At 32.9% G+C, this 13,555-nt stretch overlaps 1 protein-coding gene across 2 annotated transcripts in view; it reads right to left on the bottom strand.

Annotated features, from left to right (window-relative positions):
* Positions 1-13,555, bottom strand: part of Gnf1 (germ line transcription factor 1) — a 203,990-nt gene that overhangs the window by 98,644 nt on the left and 91,791 nt on the right. For both annotated transcript variants that reach the window (XM_085812770.1, XM_085812769.1), the window contains exons 15-18: positions 10,889-10,989; positions 10,677-10,791; positions 6,889-6,980; positions 1,263-1,400 (exon numbers count right to left, since the gene is read on the bottom strand). In XM_085812770.1, the coding sequence (XP_085668896.1) occupies positions 1,263-1,400; positions 6,889-6,980; positions 10,677-10,791; positions 10,889-10,989 (446 nt within the window). The remainder of the gene's footprint in view (positions 1-1,262; positions 1,401-6,888; positions 6,981-10,676; positions 10,792-10,888; positions 10,990-13,555) is intronic.

The raw sequence follows: 13,555 nt of genomic DNA, 5'->3' as shown, positions 1-13,555 counted from the left end.
AGATCTTTAATGTTTTCCTTGATAGTTGCTAACAGTATGCTCATAGACCATTTTGGTACTTGAAGAGGAAAACATACATATTTCATATTTCAGGAAGAATACATCCCATCTTGTTCTTTCTCCTCATAAACATTTTTTTGGGGGGTGGGGTCAATTTCAACAATTACACTGGAGCCTCTATCTTTTTCTCTGATATCCTACTAAAGGATTGGCACAAAATTTTCACATACAGGTTTTCTCATCAACAACTGCTTTTCACTTCATGTCACTGAAATCATTTCTTTACTCTAATCGTAAATGAATATCAGAGATATTAGAAAAACTCAATTGTGATATTACAAACAATACTACTTTACGAATACTCTGTAATATACAGAAACACTGCACTGCCATTAAATGATGTCTTCAAAATACAACTTCATTTCAGGATTTTTTGCTTTAGTAGTTAAATGTCATTTTTTTGAAAAAATAGTATGGATTATTCCTCAATTGTGGTCAAAGCCACATGATTTGCTTTTGAAATAATACCAATATGATCCATTTTTAAGTGATTAATAACTAATAATTACAAATTATTGTTTACAGTAAGAATGAATGCAAAAGATCATAATCCAAGTCAGTTTTAACAATATTAGAAGAAGCCCATGTGATCAATTTGATGAGATCAATAGGAAGTTGTTCATTTTACCAAGAAACAAAATTATCTTCAATGTGTTAGCCTAAAAACAAACAAAAATGAGATGCTTGGAATTGATGAATTCTCAAGGTATTGTATTCCATGACTACAATGCAAAACACCGTACATTTTTAGTCACTTGAAAGAAACCACTGGAGATTGGTTGAATGTGTTACCAAACCTTCTACTACAAAACACTGTACATTTTTAGTCACTTGAAAGAAACCACTGGAGATTGGTTGAATGTGTTACCAAACCTTCTATATAGCCCAAACATTGCATAGCGAGACTACAATTTATTTCATGGTCTAAACACTCTTTGGTAAGAAGAATTTTCATTTTAGATAATAATGTCAAATCCCAATTGAAAATTTCTTTGAAGGAAAAGATCAAAAATTCTTTGAGAGAAAAATCGCAGAATTGCCTGGAATACGGCAAAGAGATATTGAACAAAACATTACCAATTTAAGTTATTTTTGTGAATAAAAACACATGCATAAATATGCGTGAGTATACAGATGAAAACAAATTTGTAATGCATATTTTTAAAATAAAATTTAATTTAAAAAACTTATATCAAAATTACCTTTATTTGCTCAACTCGGGGCTTCTGAAATCGCAGATCAAAACAATAATTGCTTAAAGATCTTATTTTCGGGTGATTTCTATCATTACAGATGCATATGATGGGTACTTTGGAGGCCTTGATGAAACTTATTAATTCCTAAAAATTGAAACTATATTATCATTATAACAATAACATAAAGCAAATTTTGTCACTGAATAATTTAAGTTGCACAAAAATATTATTAAAAATAAGACGTAAATTCAGACTATTAAAAAAACGGAAATAAACAAGTAGCACATTATTTGAGTTTGGAGTCCAATCTAGGGAACTAGAATTCCAGTTTGTCAGTTACGGAAACTACATAAATGGAACCTATGTATGCCTACAATATATTACAAACTGAATGTGAAGGCAGTGTTAAGTTATAAAATAAACTGCTGGTCATCCAAAATTACACAATAAAGGAAGTATCCAAACAGCATGAAACTTGTATCATGTTGTATACCATGATGGAATATGCAAATGAGATTACGATTTCAGCGCACATTTTGGCCGACTCTGGCACTCCTTACAATCCATATATAAAAGGATGAAAGACTGCCATTTTGAATAATGTGAATTGTTCTCTCATAAGATTTTTTATGTGTGCAGCTTCAATATACCTCATAGAAAAATATGAGCATCATTTGAGCGCATTTCTGAGTTTGACTGAGGTAGAAACGCTGCATATAGTGACTGTGGATTATCCTTCCAGGAAATCGGTCATTGTGTCAGATGTAGCCAAGCAAAAGCCATGTGAATATGGAATAGGTGGATGAGAAGGGAACGAATGACATACAAAAGCAATTGCAACTGCCTCATCTCACCACTCGACGAGAAGACAGGCATATTGCACGCATGGCACTGAGGGAGTGCAATGCCACATCCACAATCACATCACAACGAATGCAGTCTGTAACACAACAACTGGTGTCTGCATGAACAATTCAACATCAATTGCAGTACAATGGATTGTCTGCTAGGTGTCCATTGCTTTGCTTACCATAAAGCACAAGCAATTGCATCTGCAATGGTGCACTGAAGGGCAGAGATGAACATCAGAATGGCACGATACTGTGTTTGCAGATGAATCATGCTTCTGCCTGCAGTACCACAATGGTTGGGTTAGAGTTTGGAGATGCTGTGGGGAGAGGTTGCTCGACTGTTGTGTTATGCATCATCATGCTGGTCCAGCACCCACTGTTATAGCATTGTTTTTTCCCAGAGGAGGTAAAAAGACTAGACCACCAAATTTGAAATATCAAGGCAAAAGAATCAAATTTGTAGATAATATGAAAGATCTTGGCATTATGATTGATAACAAATTAAATTTTATAGAACATTTTAAGTTGGTACAAAGACGAACTGATCTGATTTTATTAAATTAGAGAAGAACCTTTTCAGCAGAGATTTTAGCCTTGAAATCCTCCATTCTAAAGAAGATTTACTAAAATGTAGTGCTTCCAATCATCATGTATGGAATAGGAGCCTGGGAATCCAGGGCAGGGGAACTGGTTAGATTACGGATGAAGTTAGACAGTATTCAGAGAGCTTGGGGTTTAGCTTTAACCCGATGTTTTAGAACGGTGCCTACTGAGGCCGTCTTTGTGTTGGCTGGGCTGCCTCCTCTCTCAAATTTATACGAATTTTATTATGAGAAATTTTTATTTAGAACTGGAGGAATGGAATTGAAAATGTATGAAGATTATTTAATTACAAAGAATGTTTTTGAAAAATTTTATATTACATTTAATATTCATTCCTTCCAATAGATTTGGTTTTGTTTTTGATAAATGTAATCCAACTGTTGATGTGTTTGATATTTATACAGATGGTTCTGGGGTCAGAGGGAGCATAGAAGCTGCCTTTGTTGTTTTTTACTATGGAACTGAGGTGGATTATAGAATGTTTAAGTTGAACATATATAATTCAGTTTTCCAGGCAGAAAGTAAAGCGTTCAAACAAGCCTTATTATGGATTAAAAATACCTTGTTTATACCCACGTCTGTAAATATTTACACTGACTGCCTGTCACTTCTCCATGCGCTCTCCCGCCCAGACAATTTCAATCCATTAATTGTCGAAATTAAGAGTCATTTAGAAACTTTGAGTTCATATTTAAATATTAAGCTACATTGGGTTAAACACCCATATAGGCTTTATTCGTAATGAGAGAGCCAACGGCCTGGCCAAGCAGGCGGTCTTAAATGTCAGTGCAATGGATACTGAAGTAACAGGTTTGAAGAGAATTGCAATTCGAAGAATGAAAAAATTTTACGTTAACAAATGGAAAATACAGTAGTTCTCTTCACCTAAAAACAAAGGATTTATGGAACTAATTAAAATCACAAATACAATGAAATGTATGAACAATATTGATGTTAATCAAGTTTTAACTGGACATGGTAGGCTTCCGTTCTATTTCAACTGATTTAATCTGCAGGAAAATACATTATGTAATAGTTGTCAGGTTGATGGTGATGCTAGGCATTTCGTCGTTGATTCTACGAGGGTGGGAACTTCAATAGGGCAACACAGCTGAAAAAACACTATGCAACAAAACTCTCGCGTATACCACACGTGAACTACGTACCTACCTTACCTCTCAGCGAAAAGACTTGTCCTGCCTATGTCACGCACATGCGGAGTGATGCGAAGAATGGTTCCTTGTATTAGCTCGCGGTCTAAAGTAAATGTTGTCAGGATGTTTTCAAAACAAGAACAGATATGTTGGATAAAAATTGAATGTACCAGATGTCGTACAGCATGACAGTGTCATCAAGGGCTTCAAGAGGCTTGCGGGGAATCTGCATTGCCTTACAGAACCGTAGCAAGATGGGTGAAAGCATTCAATGAAGGACGCCAAAACGTGGCAGACATGCTGCGACCAGGTCGTCCGAGTGTCAGCGATGCAAACATGCAAGCTGTTGCCGCACTAATGGACAGTGATCACCGCCAAACGATTCGTCAGCTGGCCGGAAAAACAGGATTAGCGCATACGACTGTGCTGCACAATCTGAAGGAACGCCTGTCCATGAGAAAAATTGCTTCACGATGGGTTCCACATCAATTGACAGAAATGCAGAAATGGCTACGATACGATGCTACCCGAACCCACCTGGAGCGCTATGAGCACGAAGGAGATGCTTTTTTATGCTGTATCATTACGCTGGATGAGACTTGGGTCCGATCATACCAGCCAGAACTGAAATGCCAATCAAACAAATGGTGTCATCACGAGTCACCACGATGTTCGAAATTTCGTCAGAACCCCAGCAAAGTGAAAGTTATGGTGATTCTAGTGTACGACTGTGATGGTGTCATCCTAACACATACCGTTCCCCCACAGCAGACCGTCACTGAGCAGTATTACTGCTCATTTTTGGAGCACAATCTCCGACCAGCTTTGAGAAAAAAACGGCAACACTTTCTGCAGAACGCTCCTCTCGTTTTGCATGACAATGCTCAGCCGCATGCAGCGCAAGCTGTGACTGATTTGTTCAAGCGATGGGGCTGGGAAGTGCTTTACCATCCACCATACTCCCCAGATCTAAGCCCTTGTGACTATGACTTAATTCCTAAGATAAAGGAACCACTTCGTGGCACTCGCTTCCAAACTGTTCCTGAGATTCTTGCGGCAGTAGACCGGCCCATTCAAACTATCAACAAAACAGGCGCTGCTACAGGTATTCTGCAACTTCCACATCCTTGGAAACGGGTTGTACACGATGCTGGCGACTATATTGAAGGACTGTAAAACATGGTGACATGAATCACTTTTGTATTCCTTGTAAATAAATAGTTGCCACTATTAAAGTTCCAACCCTCGTAGTTTAACAGCCCCTATTAGACAGATTTTTAGCATTACTGATTTTAATAAAAGTGTCATTAATTTTAAAGCTTTTAAATCATATTCTATTGCTCTAATGAAGTTTACGAATGAAAATAAGGCGCTAGTAGGAATCTTCTGTTAAAATTGAATGTATTTATATGGGTTTTAGATATCTGTGGTGTTCTATGTTGTAAATTTGTGTTTATGAATTTTTTTGTTTGTTTGTTAGTCTGCAATTTTGTGTTAGATGTGCTTATTTATTTTTGATTTAGTATTTTTGTTTGTTGTTTGGGGGTGGCTGGGTTACTGGCTGCCCTTGTTTGTGGAGATACGGGGCCCCTTCTTTTGAGCTATGGGGACACTCATGTCCAGGTGGGCTGAAGGGAGCCTCCAATTCTTACCCACTGTTATGGTGTGTGGTGGCACTGGATTCTACTCCTGGACTCCCTAGTATACATTAATGGTACGTTTACCAGACAGTTGCTATATTTCTGAGGGTCACAGCCTCTTCTCCTTCCTTACCTTCAAGGTTTGCGTACGGCCACATTTCAACAGGACAATGCACGATCACACGCTAAATATAATGTTTAAGTTTGCTTCTTAGCCCACTATACTGCTTTTTACCCTGGCCTGCCTATTTTCCAGATCTATCATCCATCAAAGATGTCTGGTTAATGATTGCAACACATAGCCCATTAATTCTGTACCCACAGGTACACCAGTGCTGCACAGGTACACCAGTACCAGTCCACATGTATCCAAAGATGAACTTGGATACATGTGGAGGCAGCATGGGTTACCATTTCCCAATAACACATACAAGCCTCTTTCTCTGTGCTGCAGCATGTAGCAGCAGTTATTGATAAACATGGATGCAACACTCATTACTGATTTTCTTATTCTCCTCACTTAAAAGGAGGTTGTATTTCAAATCAATTAGCACTGATATTATGTGTAATCTCTGAAATAAAATTAACTTTGATATCTCTTGTATTTCTTCAAGCTGTATTTCGGATGGCCAGCAGTGTAATTAAGTCATGACTACGAATAGATGGGATGAATTAAGTGCATATAAAAATAGAAAATGAATGAAGTAAAATGCTTTAGATTTAGCAGTGACAAGATTCAGCGTGTAAGGATATTTAATGCTTTTTTTTTTATTTATTTACAATTGTTTTATCAATAATATAGCAGTATTTAATAATAAATAATTAAAATAAGCAAACAATATAAAATATCACATAAATAAGATACATTGAACTGTCTTTAAAAATGTTGCACTCAACAAAAAAATTTCCCTTCGGAGTTTTATCTTCCTAATTCTAATCTGTCATTTTTGTAACGTAAATTATCATTCTGGAACTGCATACCTTCATTTCAAAAAAGTTTCTTTATACCACAACAGCACTGAGTGTGTTAATAACTGAATTCCAACATATGTAGATGCATTTTATCTTTTCTGGATTAAATAAAATGCTTCATTGTTAGTTTATTATTTTAGTTTATGGTACTGAAACATTAATCAGATACTGGAAAGGAACATATATTTTTTTTCACAAATTTAGTTTTCTAATTCAGTGTTGCTAGAATAACATGCTCTAGACAATGTTTTCCTCCAATCATTATAAAAATATGTTTCAAGTAATATTAAAACTGTTTAAATAGAAGTATATTAATTAAAAAACACAATAAGCACAAATTCTGAATTATTATTTTTCAGCTACTGTAATTTTAAAATATTTTATATTCTCGAATAAATAATCTTGCATCTACCTGCATTCCCCCTCTGTCTTCATTTCCTGCCATGCCATCAACTTCATCCATTATGATAACATGTTTCTTAGTCACTTTACCAATACTGTCAGCTGAAAATGAAGAAAAATTATATAACACAAAATACATCATTTGCTTCTTAACCCCTTCGTGCCAGGTAGTGCAAATGCACACTTATCGAGGAGGCTGGCAGTGTCTTACGCGAGCGTCTGTCCAGGGCCTGGGGCTTTTTTGCTATTAAGCCTAAATCCATGAAATTTCTGAAGTATCAACGCATTGTTTAATAATGCTCTATAGAGTATTTAAATGGCTTATGCTTTATAGATATTTTTATATATACTTTAATTACCTTATTTCTTGTTTAAATGCATATTTTACACATTTTATTTTCATTACTCACCATTTTATGACTTTTAACATTATACATCTGAAAACTAAATATATTACTTAAAATTCTCTTTTCGTATGAAAAATTTGAAAACAGGGATCTACACACAGTCCTACATTACATTCCTTGCACTCGTTTGTCGTTTTGGAGGATTTTTTTGGGAATGTGAACAAACGAAGCATCATCGTCTCATTTTCTTATCAGTCTCTTCTGAACAAAGTTTTGGAAAATGTCTTTCAGTTAATCTGAGCGGATTTAATGATTCTACTGATCTTGGTATGATTGCAATGATAAAAACAGAAAGAATTCACGTCTAACAAGATCTAATTATTTTCTAAAACAGAAAGAATTCACGTCTAACAAATTTTCTATTAAAAAATATTTATTCGGCCTGTTTCTATTAAAAACAGAAAGAATTCACGTCTAACAAGACCTAATTTAAACCGAAATACCCAACGCTTTAGCGAAAATAAAACTCCTCTACTTACAATAAACTACTACCACGTACGAATTTAAAGAGACATCATAAATCACGCCATTTGGAAAGATTTATTTCCCTTTTTGTTCATATTATAACTCAGAATGCACAAAATTTGTATCACTTAAAGAATTATCTAATCGTTGCCACATGTTCTATTCAAGTACTATAATAAAGCTAGAATGATGTATAAAAGAAATTAAGCAAACAAAACAAAAAAGAAACAGTTTTTCACAGACGATTGAGTATTTCTCATTCAATTAATTAAGTTCTCACTTCACGACAAGGTAAAAATACATAAAAACTCAAAATATCTCTACTAAAAATTACAGTCAAAATTCGTTAATTCGGACACCCATAATCCGCAATGATTGATAATCCAGACCTCAAAGCTACAAACTTTCTGCGCATGCGTCTCTTTGACGCATGCGCGTAAGACCTTTACCGCTGCGAATCTGCGTGCACAAAATACATTTACAGATGTGCATTTAATGTATAACGGACGGGATAAGCTAAGCTAAAATTATCTAATTATCTATTTCAGTTAATGTTGCAGATTGCGTTGTTCCTTAATCTTCGAATTAGATCCGGATTATTATTTTTTGCAGACTGTTAGAGCAATTTTATAAAAGTAAGCTTGAACTTTCGATTATGTCAAATAAAATTTCCGATATATATTTACTAATATGTTAATGATATACAAAGCGAAAGTATATTTCGGAGTCCATTAAACAAAAAGTGGAATTGCTGCAAAAAATGGATAAAGGCATATCCTTTGTTTATCTAAACTTTAACGTTTGTTTATCTAAACTTTGTTTATCTTTAACGCGGGGTGGCATGCAATGAATCGGAAGTTGATCTGTCAGCACTATCCTTATCTTAAGGGCAGATGTTTTTATTTTTTTGGCTTATAATTGCTTACTCAATGTAGTATTTCATCTCGATGTACTCCATCTTTGATATGATTTAAATCAAATGCCTCGTCATTATAATTCGCTTTCGATAGCGAAGAAAGTAACAGAGGTTATTGAAAACGAAAAAATTTCGATTGACAAATTAGTCGGTATTCTCGACACAGCAATTATAGGACTTGAACAGCGGAACTTTGTAACTGAACAAGAAATTATGTCTGTTTATAGAATTAAAGAGAATGTATTATCACATAAAAAACGAAGCAACTTAAACAACTTACATTGAAAGAAATGTTTAATAAAGTAAACAAATAAATATTAAGCTTTTTTTTTGTAAATTTTGATACCCTTTAGATCATAATTGTTCTTTATTTTGTAAATTACGGTTTCATATTTTTAATTTTATAATTTCTGCATGCCATTTTACCAGATTTAAACTGATGATCTATAATTCGGAAAAATCGATAATCCGGTATCGCTGAAGTCCCGACGAGTCCGGATTAACGACTTTTGACTGTACTAATTATTAAAAATTAAGTAAATCTTAAACACTTATTTCCTCGAAAAAATTGCAGAAAGGATTAAGCATGATTTAAATTGCAGTAATAAATGAAAGCGTTTCTCTTTGTTGTTACGAAGCTACGTTTCTTTAGATTGGCAACAAATTCACTACTCAGCTGTTTCAAATATAAACAAGCAATGGCCGCCATCAAAATAGGCTTAGCGGAACTTAAACAACTTTTAAATTGTTGATAATTCTAAAAATATTGCATACAGATTTACTAAAGGCATAAAACCCTTAACCGGAAGATAAAAACAACATAATTCAATCATTTTTAAAGAAAAAAATGTACAATTTACAAACATATAAGAGTAAAGAAACTGAGATCACCGAGCCGGGTAACAGAGTGGATATATTTATAAATATATTTATATACATTTGGCGCGGCCGATTGAAACCAAATTAAGATGTGGACATCTACATGTTATAGTAGTCCTATATACAAAATTTCAATGTTCTGAGGCTACTCGTTTTTGAGTTATGCGAGATACGTCCGTACTTTCATATGCACGTACGTACATACGTTTGTACAGACGCCACGAAAAATTCTCTTCAGAATTCATTTTAAAGCAGTTTTTTAGTTTTTCTGGAGGAAAAGAGTCTTTTATTCTGTCCTTACGTACAGATATCACGCAAAAACATCGTTAAATTGCTTTCGAAAGCGGTCAAGTGGATATTTTTGTTGAAATATGCTGCCTGAAGCTTTTCGCGATTACAATACTTCCTTTTTACTTAGTACAAGGAAGTAAAAAACAATTTTTACAATTAAAATTACAGTTTGTAAGCAAAAGCAAGCAATTTGGCCAGCAGGCAAGAAGGCAGATTTTTTGATGCACACAGCTGAAAGTTTTGGTTTCGTCCCACTTGGCAAAAAGAACTGATGGTACAGAAAGACTTAATTCACTATTATGCTAGGTTTCAAATGTTAACAAATATGGCTGTTATGATATAAAAAATTAGGCTTGGCCACACTTGAACAACTTTTAAATTGATAATTCTATAACTATTGCATGCACATTAGCTAAAGACATAAAAACCTTAACCAGAAGATAATTACAAATATATAAGAACTAACAGAATTTACTTATATAAAATAATAGCAAGGAAAAGACCAGAATACCGTCGATGCATACGTAGATCCATATTGAAAAATTCTGATTGTGTACTATGCTAACGTGTTGACTTCATAACATCTTTGCAGTCCAGGCAGGAATTACTTCAGAACTACTACTACTTACTACTGGAATTATTTCAGAAATGATCTACTACATGTTAAATTATTAAAAAAAGATAATAAAGATATAAAGATAAAAAAGCATTATATTGTAGTAAAATAAAGTAACATGTTACTATATACTACTTTAATTTTAGAAAAGGGAAGAACCTTTAAATCAAGAGATAATTTTTTTTTAAATGAGACAGCAGAAGGAGATAAAAATGCACTATTACCTTTAAAGCAGTCAGCTAAAGTTTGATTGCCCAATAATTCTGAAACAGCCACTTGTAAAATTTTCTTAGACCTTGTATCTGAAGCATTAAGTTCAAAATAATCATACCCAGCTTCCTGGAATAATTCACAGACTTTAGTTTTATAACTAAAAGGTTTCCAATAAAAAGATTTAAAATATAAAAACTGAAATTCAAACACATGATGGCATTACTTTACAAACTAACTGTGCCGTAGTAGTTTTTCCAACACCAGGTGGACCAGACAGAAGTGCAGCTTTGTATGCTGAGCCATCATCACCTGCATTAAACCGTCCTTTAAGAAGAAAAAAAGTAAAACTTCAGTGAGGAAACATTATTTTAATCTTCTATGCTGCTTGAGTTCAAAAACAATTACTGCATTTACTCACATATTTGCTGCAATAGTTACCATTTCTGAGGGCTCAGAAAAAATATGAGAAGAATAAAAAGTACATACAAAGAGATGAATCAAAATTCCTTTATTCTACATTTCACAGAAGTCAATGTAATTGACTTCTTTACTTCAAAGTAATAACTGCAACTGATTTTAAAGTAATAAATTCAACTGACTTCAAAGTAATCAAGTAATTTACTTACTTTTTACTTACACATATTTAACACACACATTTTACTTACATATTATATTTTAATTTTCATGCATATCTTGCAAGTTGCATATATTAGAAGTTCTCTAAATCATACGTTGAAGGAGCTAAAAGGAGGGGATACATCAGAAGCAGAAATATACGAGTATAAATAGCACTTCTTTTTGAAGCCAACCATAATGGTCAGTAAACACTTTATCCATTACTAAAATAATATTGATTTATTAACCCCTTACTCCTCACAAAATTTTGACAAAATTTATTAAAAAGTCATGAATTTTTTTATTAACGTTTTTTAATGTTTATGAAATTTAAAATAAATTCATATAATAAACACTATATTTTTCATTAAATTGAACAGTTTCTTTAAATATGTAAAATTTTTTAACTTACCTTATTATACTTTATATTTGGCTTTCCTCTTACAAAGAAGCTATGCAGAAAAGCTTCAATGCAGGCCTTTAAGATTACATTTAAATTTTGGAGACAAAATTTCCCGTACGTTTTATTAGGTGTAGTATAACTTCCTGATTTTTTTTTTTTTTTTTACTTAAATTATTTTTTATTTACTTAAAGTAATACACACTGAGCTAAAATTTTTCCCTATTTAATAATTTACATATTTCCTTTTTTAGGACATTAAATAATGACTTTTAACAAGAAGACAACTAATCCATAATTGAGTTATGTACAGAAAATTTCAGGTATGATTATTCGTCAATAAAAACATTGTTTCTCGATCTGAAACGTTTCCTGACCTCCCAAATAAAAGAAAATGTTTGGAAGATTCCTTTAGTACAGAAAAAAGATAAACAAATACTTCCAGTATAAAATTAAATCATATATTTTACACATTTTAAAATATTTTATATGTTTCATATTTATAAAATTTGAACTTTTATTGCTAATTAAAATAATACATAAAAAGAGGCACAGGAAAAAATTAACAAACTGTAGTTTACACTACTTAATAAAAAAATTACATTAGAAAATCTTTACTTCTTTTTCCACTGAAATGCCTCATTTCAATTAAAATAAATATAGTAAAAAACTAAATAACAACAAAATTTTTTTGACTTAATTTACGCTATTTGTAAAATTTTATTTTAACTAACCCAGTTATCTTATTATTGTGGCTTTTCTGTAACTTCTATTTTCATCAACTTTCATCAGAACGCAAATAAGTTTCATGCAGAAATATGCTTATAGCTGATAAATTTATCAGCTTAGCTTAGGCTGGTTTACAGACAACATAGGCTGGTTTCATTCTGCCCTAGAATTTCTGCTGGTGCAATATACCTTGCTGGCACAAGTTTCTGCTAACAATGATTTCTTCATAACAGCTTAGTCAGGGTAAAGCTAAAATTTAGGCTAGGCTTGCTAATTTTGTACTCTACATTTGATTCAGTTTAAATGTGTGTTTTTTTAACGACTAGTCAGCAGAGTTCCTGCTAATATTTTTAATTTGTGTAACCATCAGGTTAACATGTTAATAAATACTTTTATTAACCTTTTACTTTAGTGGTGATATTTCAGTTAAAAAGTTAGATGAGGTGAAATGTTATCAAGCAGTCTATTATGGTTATCTTGATGTTCTGGCAGTTTAACGTAATAAGACAAAATGTATATTTTTAATAAAAAAATTTTTAGATAAAATGTATATTTTTAATAAAAAATTTTTTAGATAAAATGTATATTTAAAAAAAAATTATAACATTAAAAAATCCTTAGTTCATTCTTCATTGAACTAATTTACATCCATTATTCAGCTAACCCTGGTATTTACATGAACTATGAGAAAAATCATGAAAATGACAGGCAGTCATTACCCTCAGATGTCAGAAATAGAACCCAGAGTAAACTTTGATTTAATCCTGATGCCATGGGCCTGCTGATACCTGCAGGAATTAAGCATACTCTCCCTTGATTATCTATGGTTTACTTCTAAACATCACAGAAGTTCTTATTAATAAAATATTTGGTAATTTAGGGTTTACCTCACAGTAAACCACAAAAAGATGACCTTATGGATACATAATTTAACCCGTTAACACCAAATGTGCGAGTACGGACATGGAAAACACCAGTAAAGAAGGAATAACAACACCAGTCGGGGTTGCAAGTAAAATCAGATTTCTTTCAGATGAATTTCATTCTACTGTTAAAAAGTCATTGCTTGCATTTGGTAGCCAGACACTACAAATACTTATTTCATATTAATATTTATTTATTATTATAAATTTGTTTACTACAAAT

This window comes from Stegodyphus dumicola, chromosome 3 (genome assembly GCF_044657685.1).
Source record: "Stegodyphus dumicola isolate Sdum_Otavi_A_Nest chromosome 3, ASM4465768v1".
NCBI classification, from domain to species: domain Eukaryota; kingdom Metazoa; phylum Arthropoda; class Arachnida; order Araneae; family Eresidae; genus Stegodyphus; species Stegodyphus dumicola.
The sequence above is the reverse complement of the archived record's forward strand: the minus strand, read 5'-3'. Positions and strand labels throughout refer to the sequence as shown.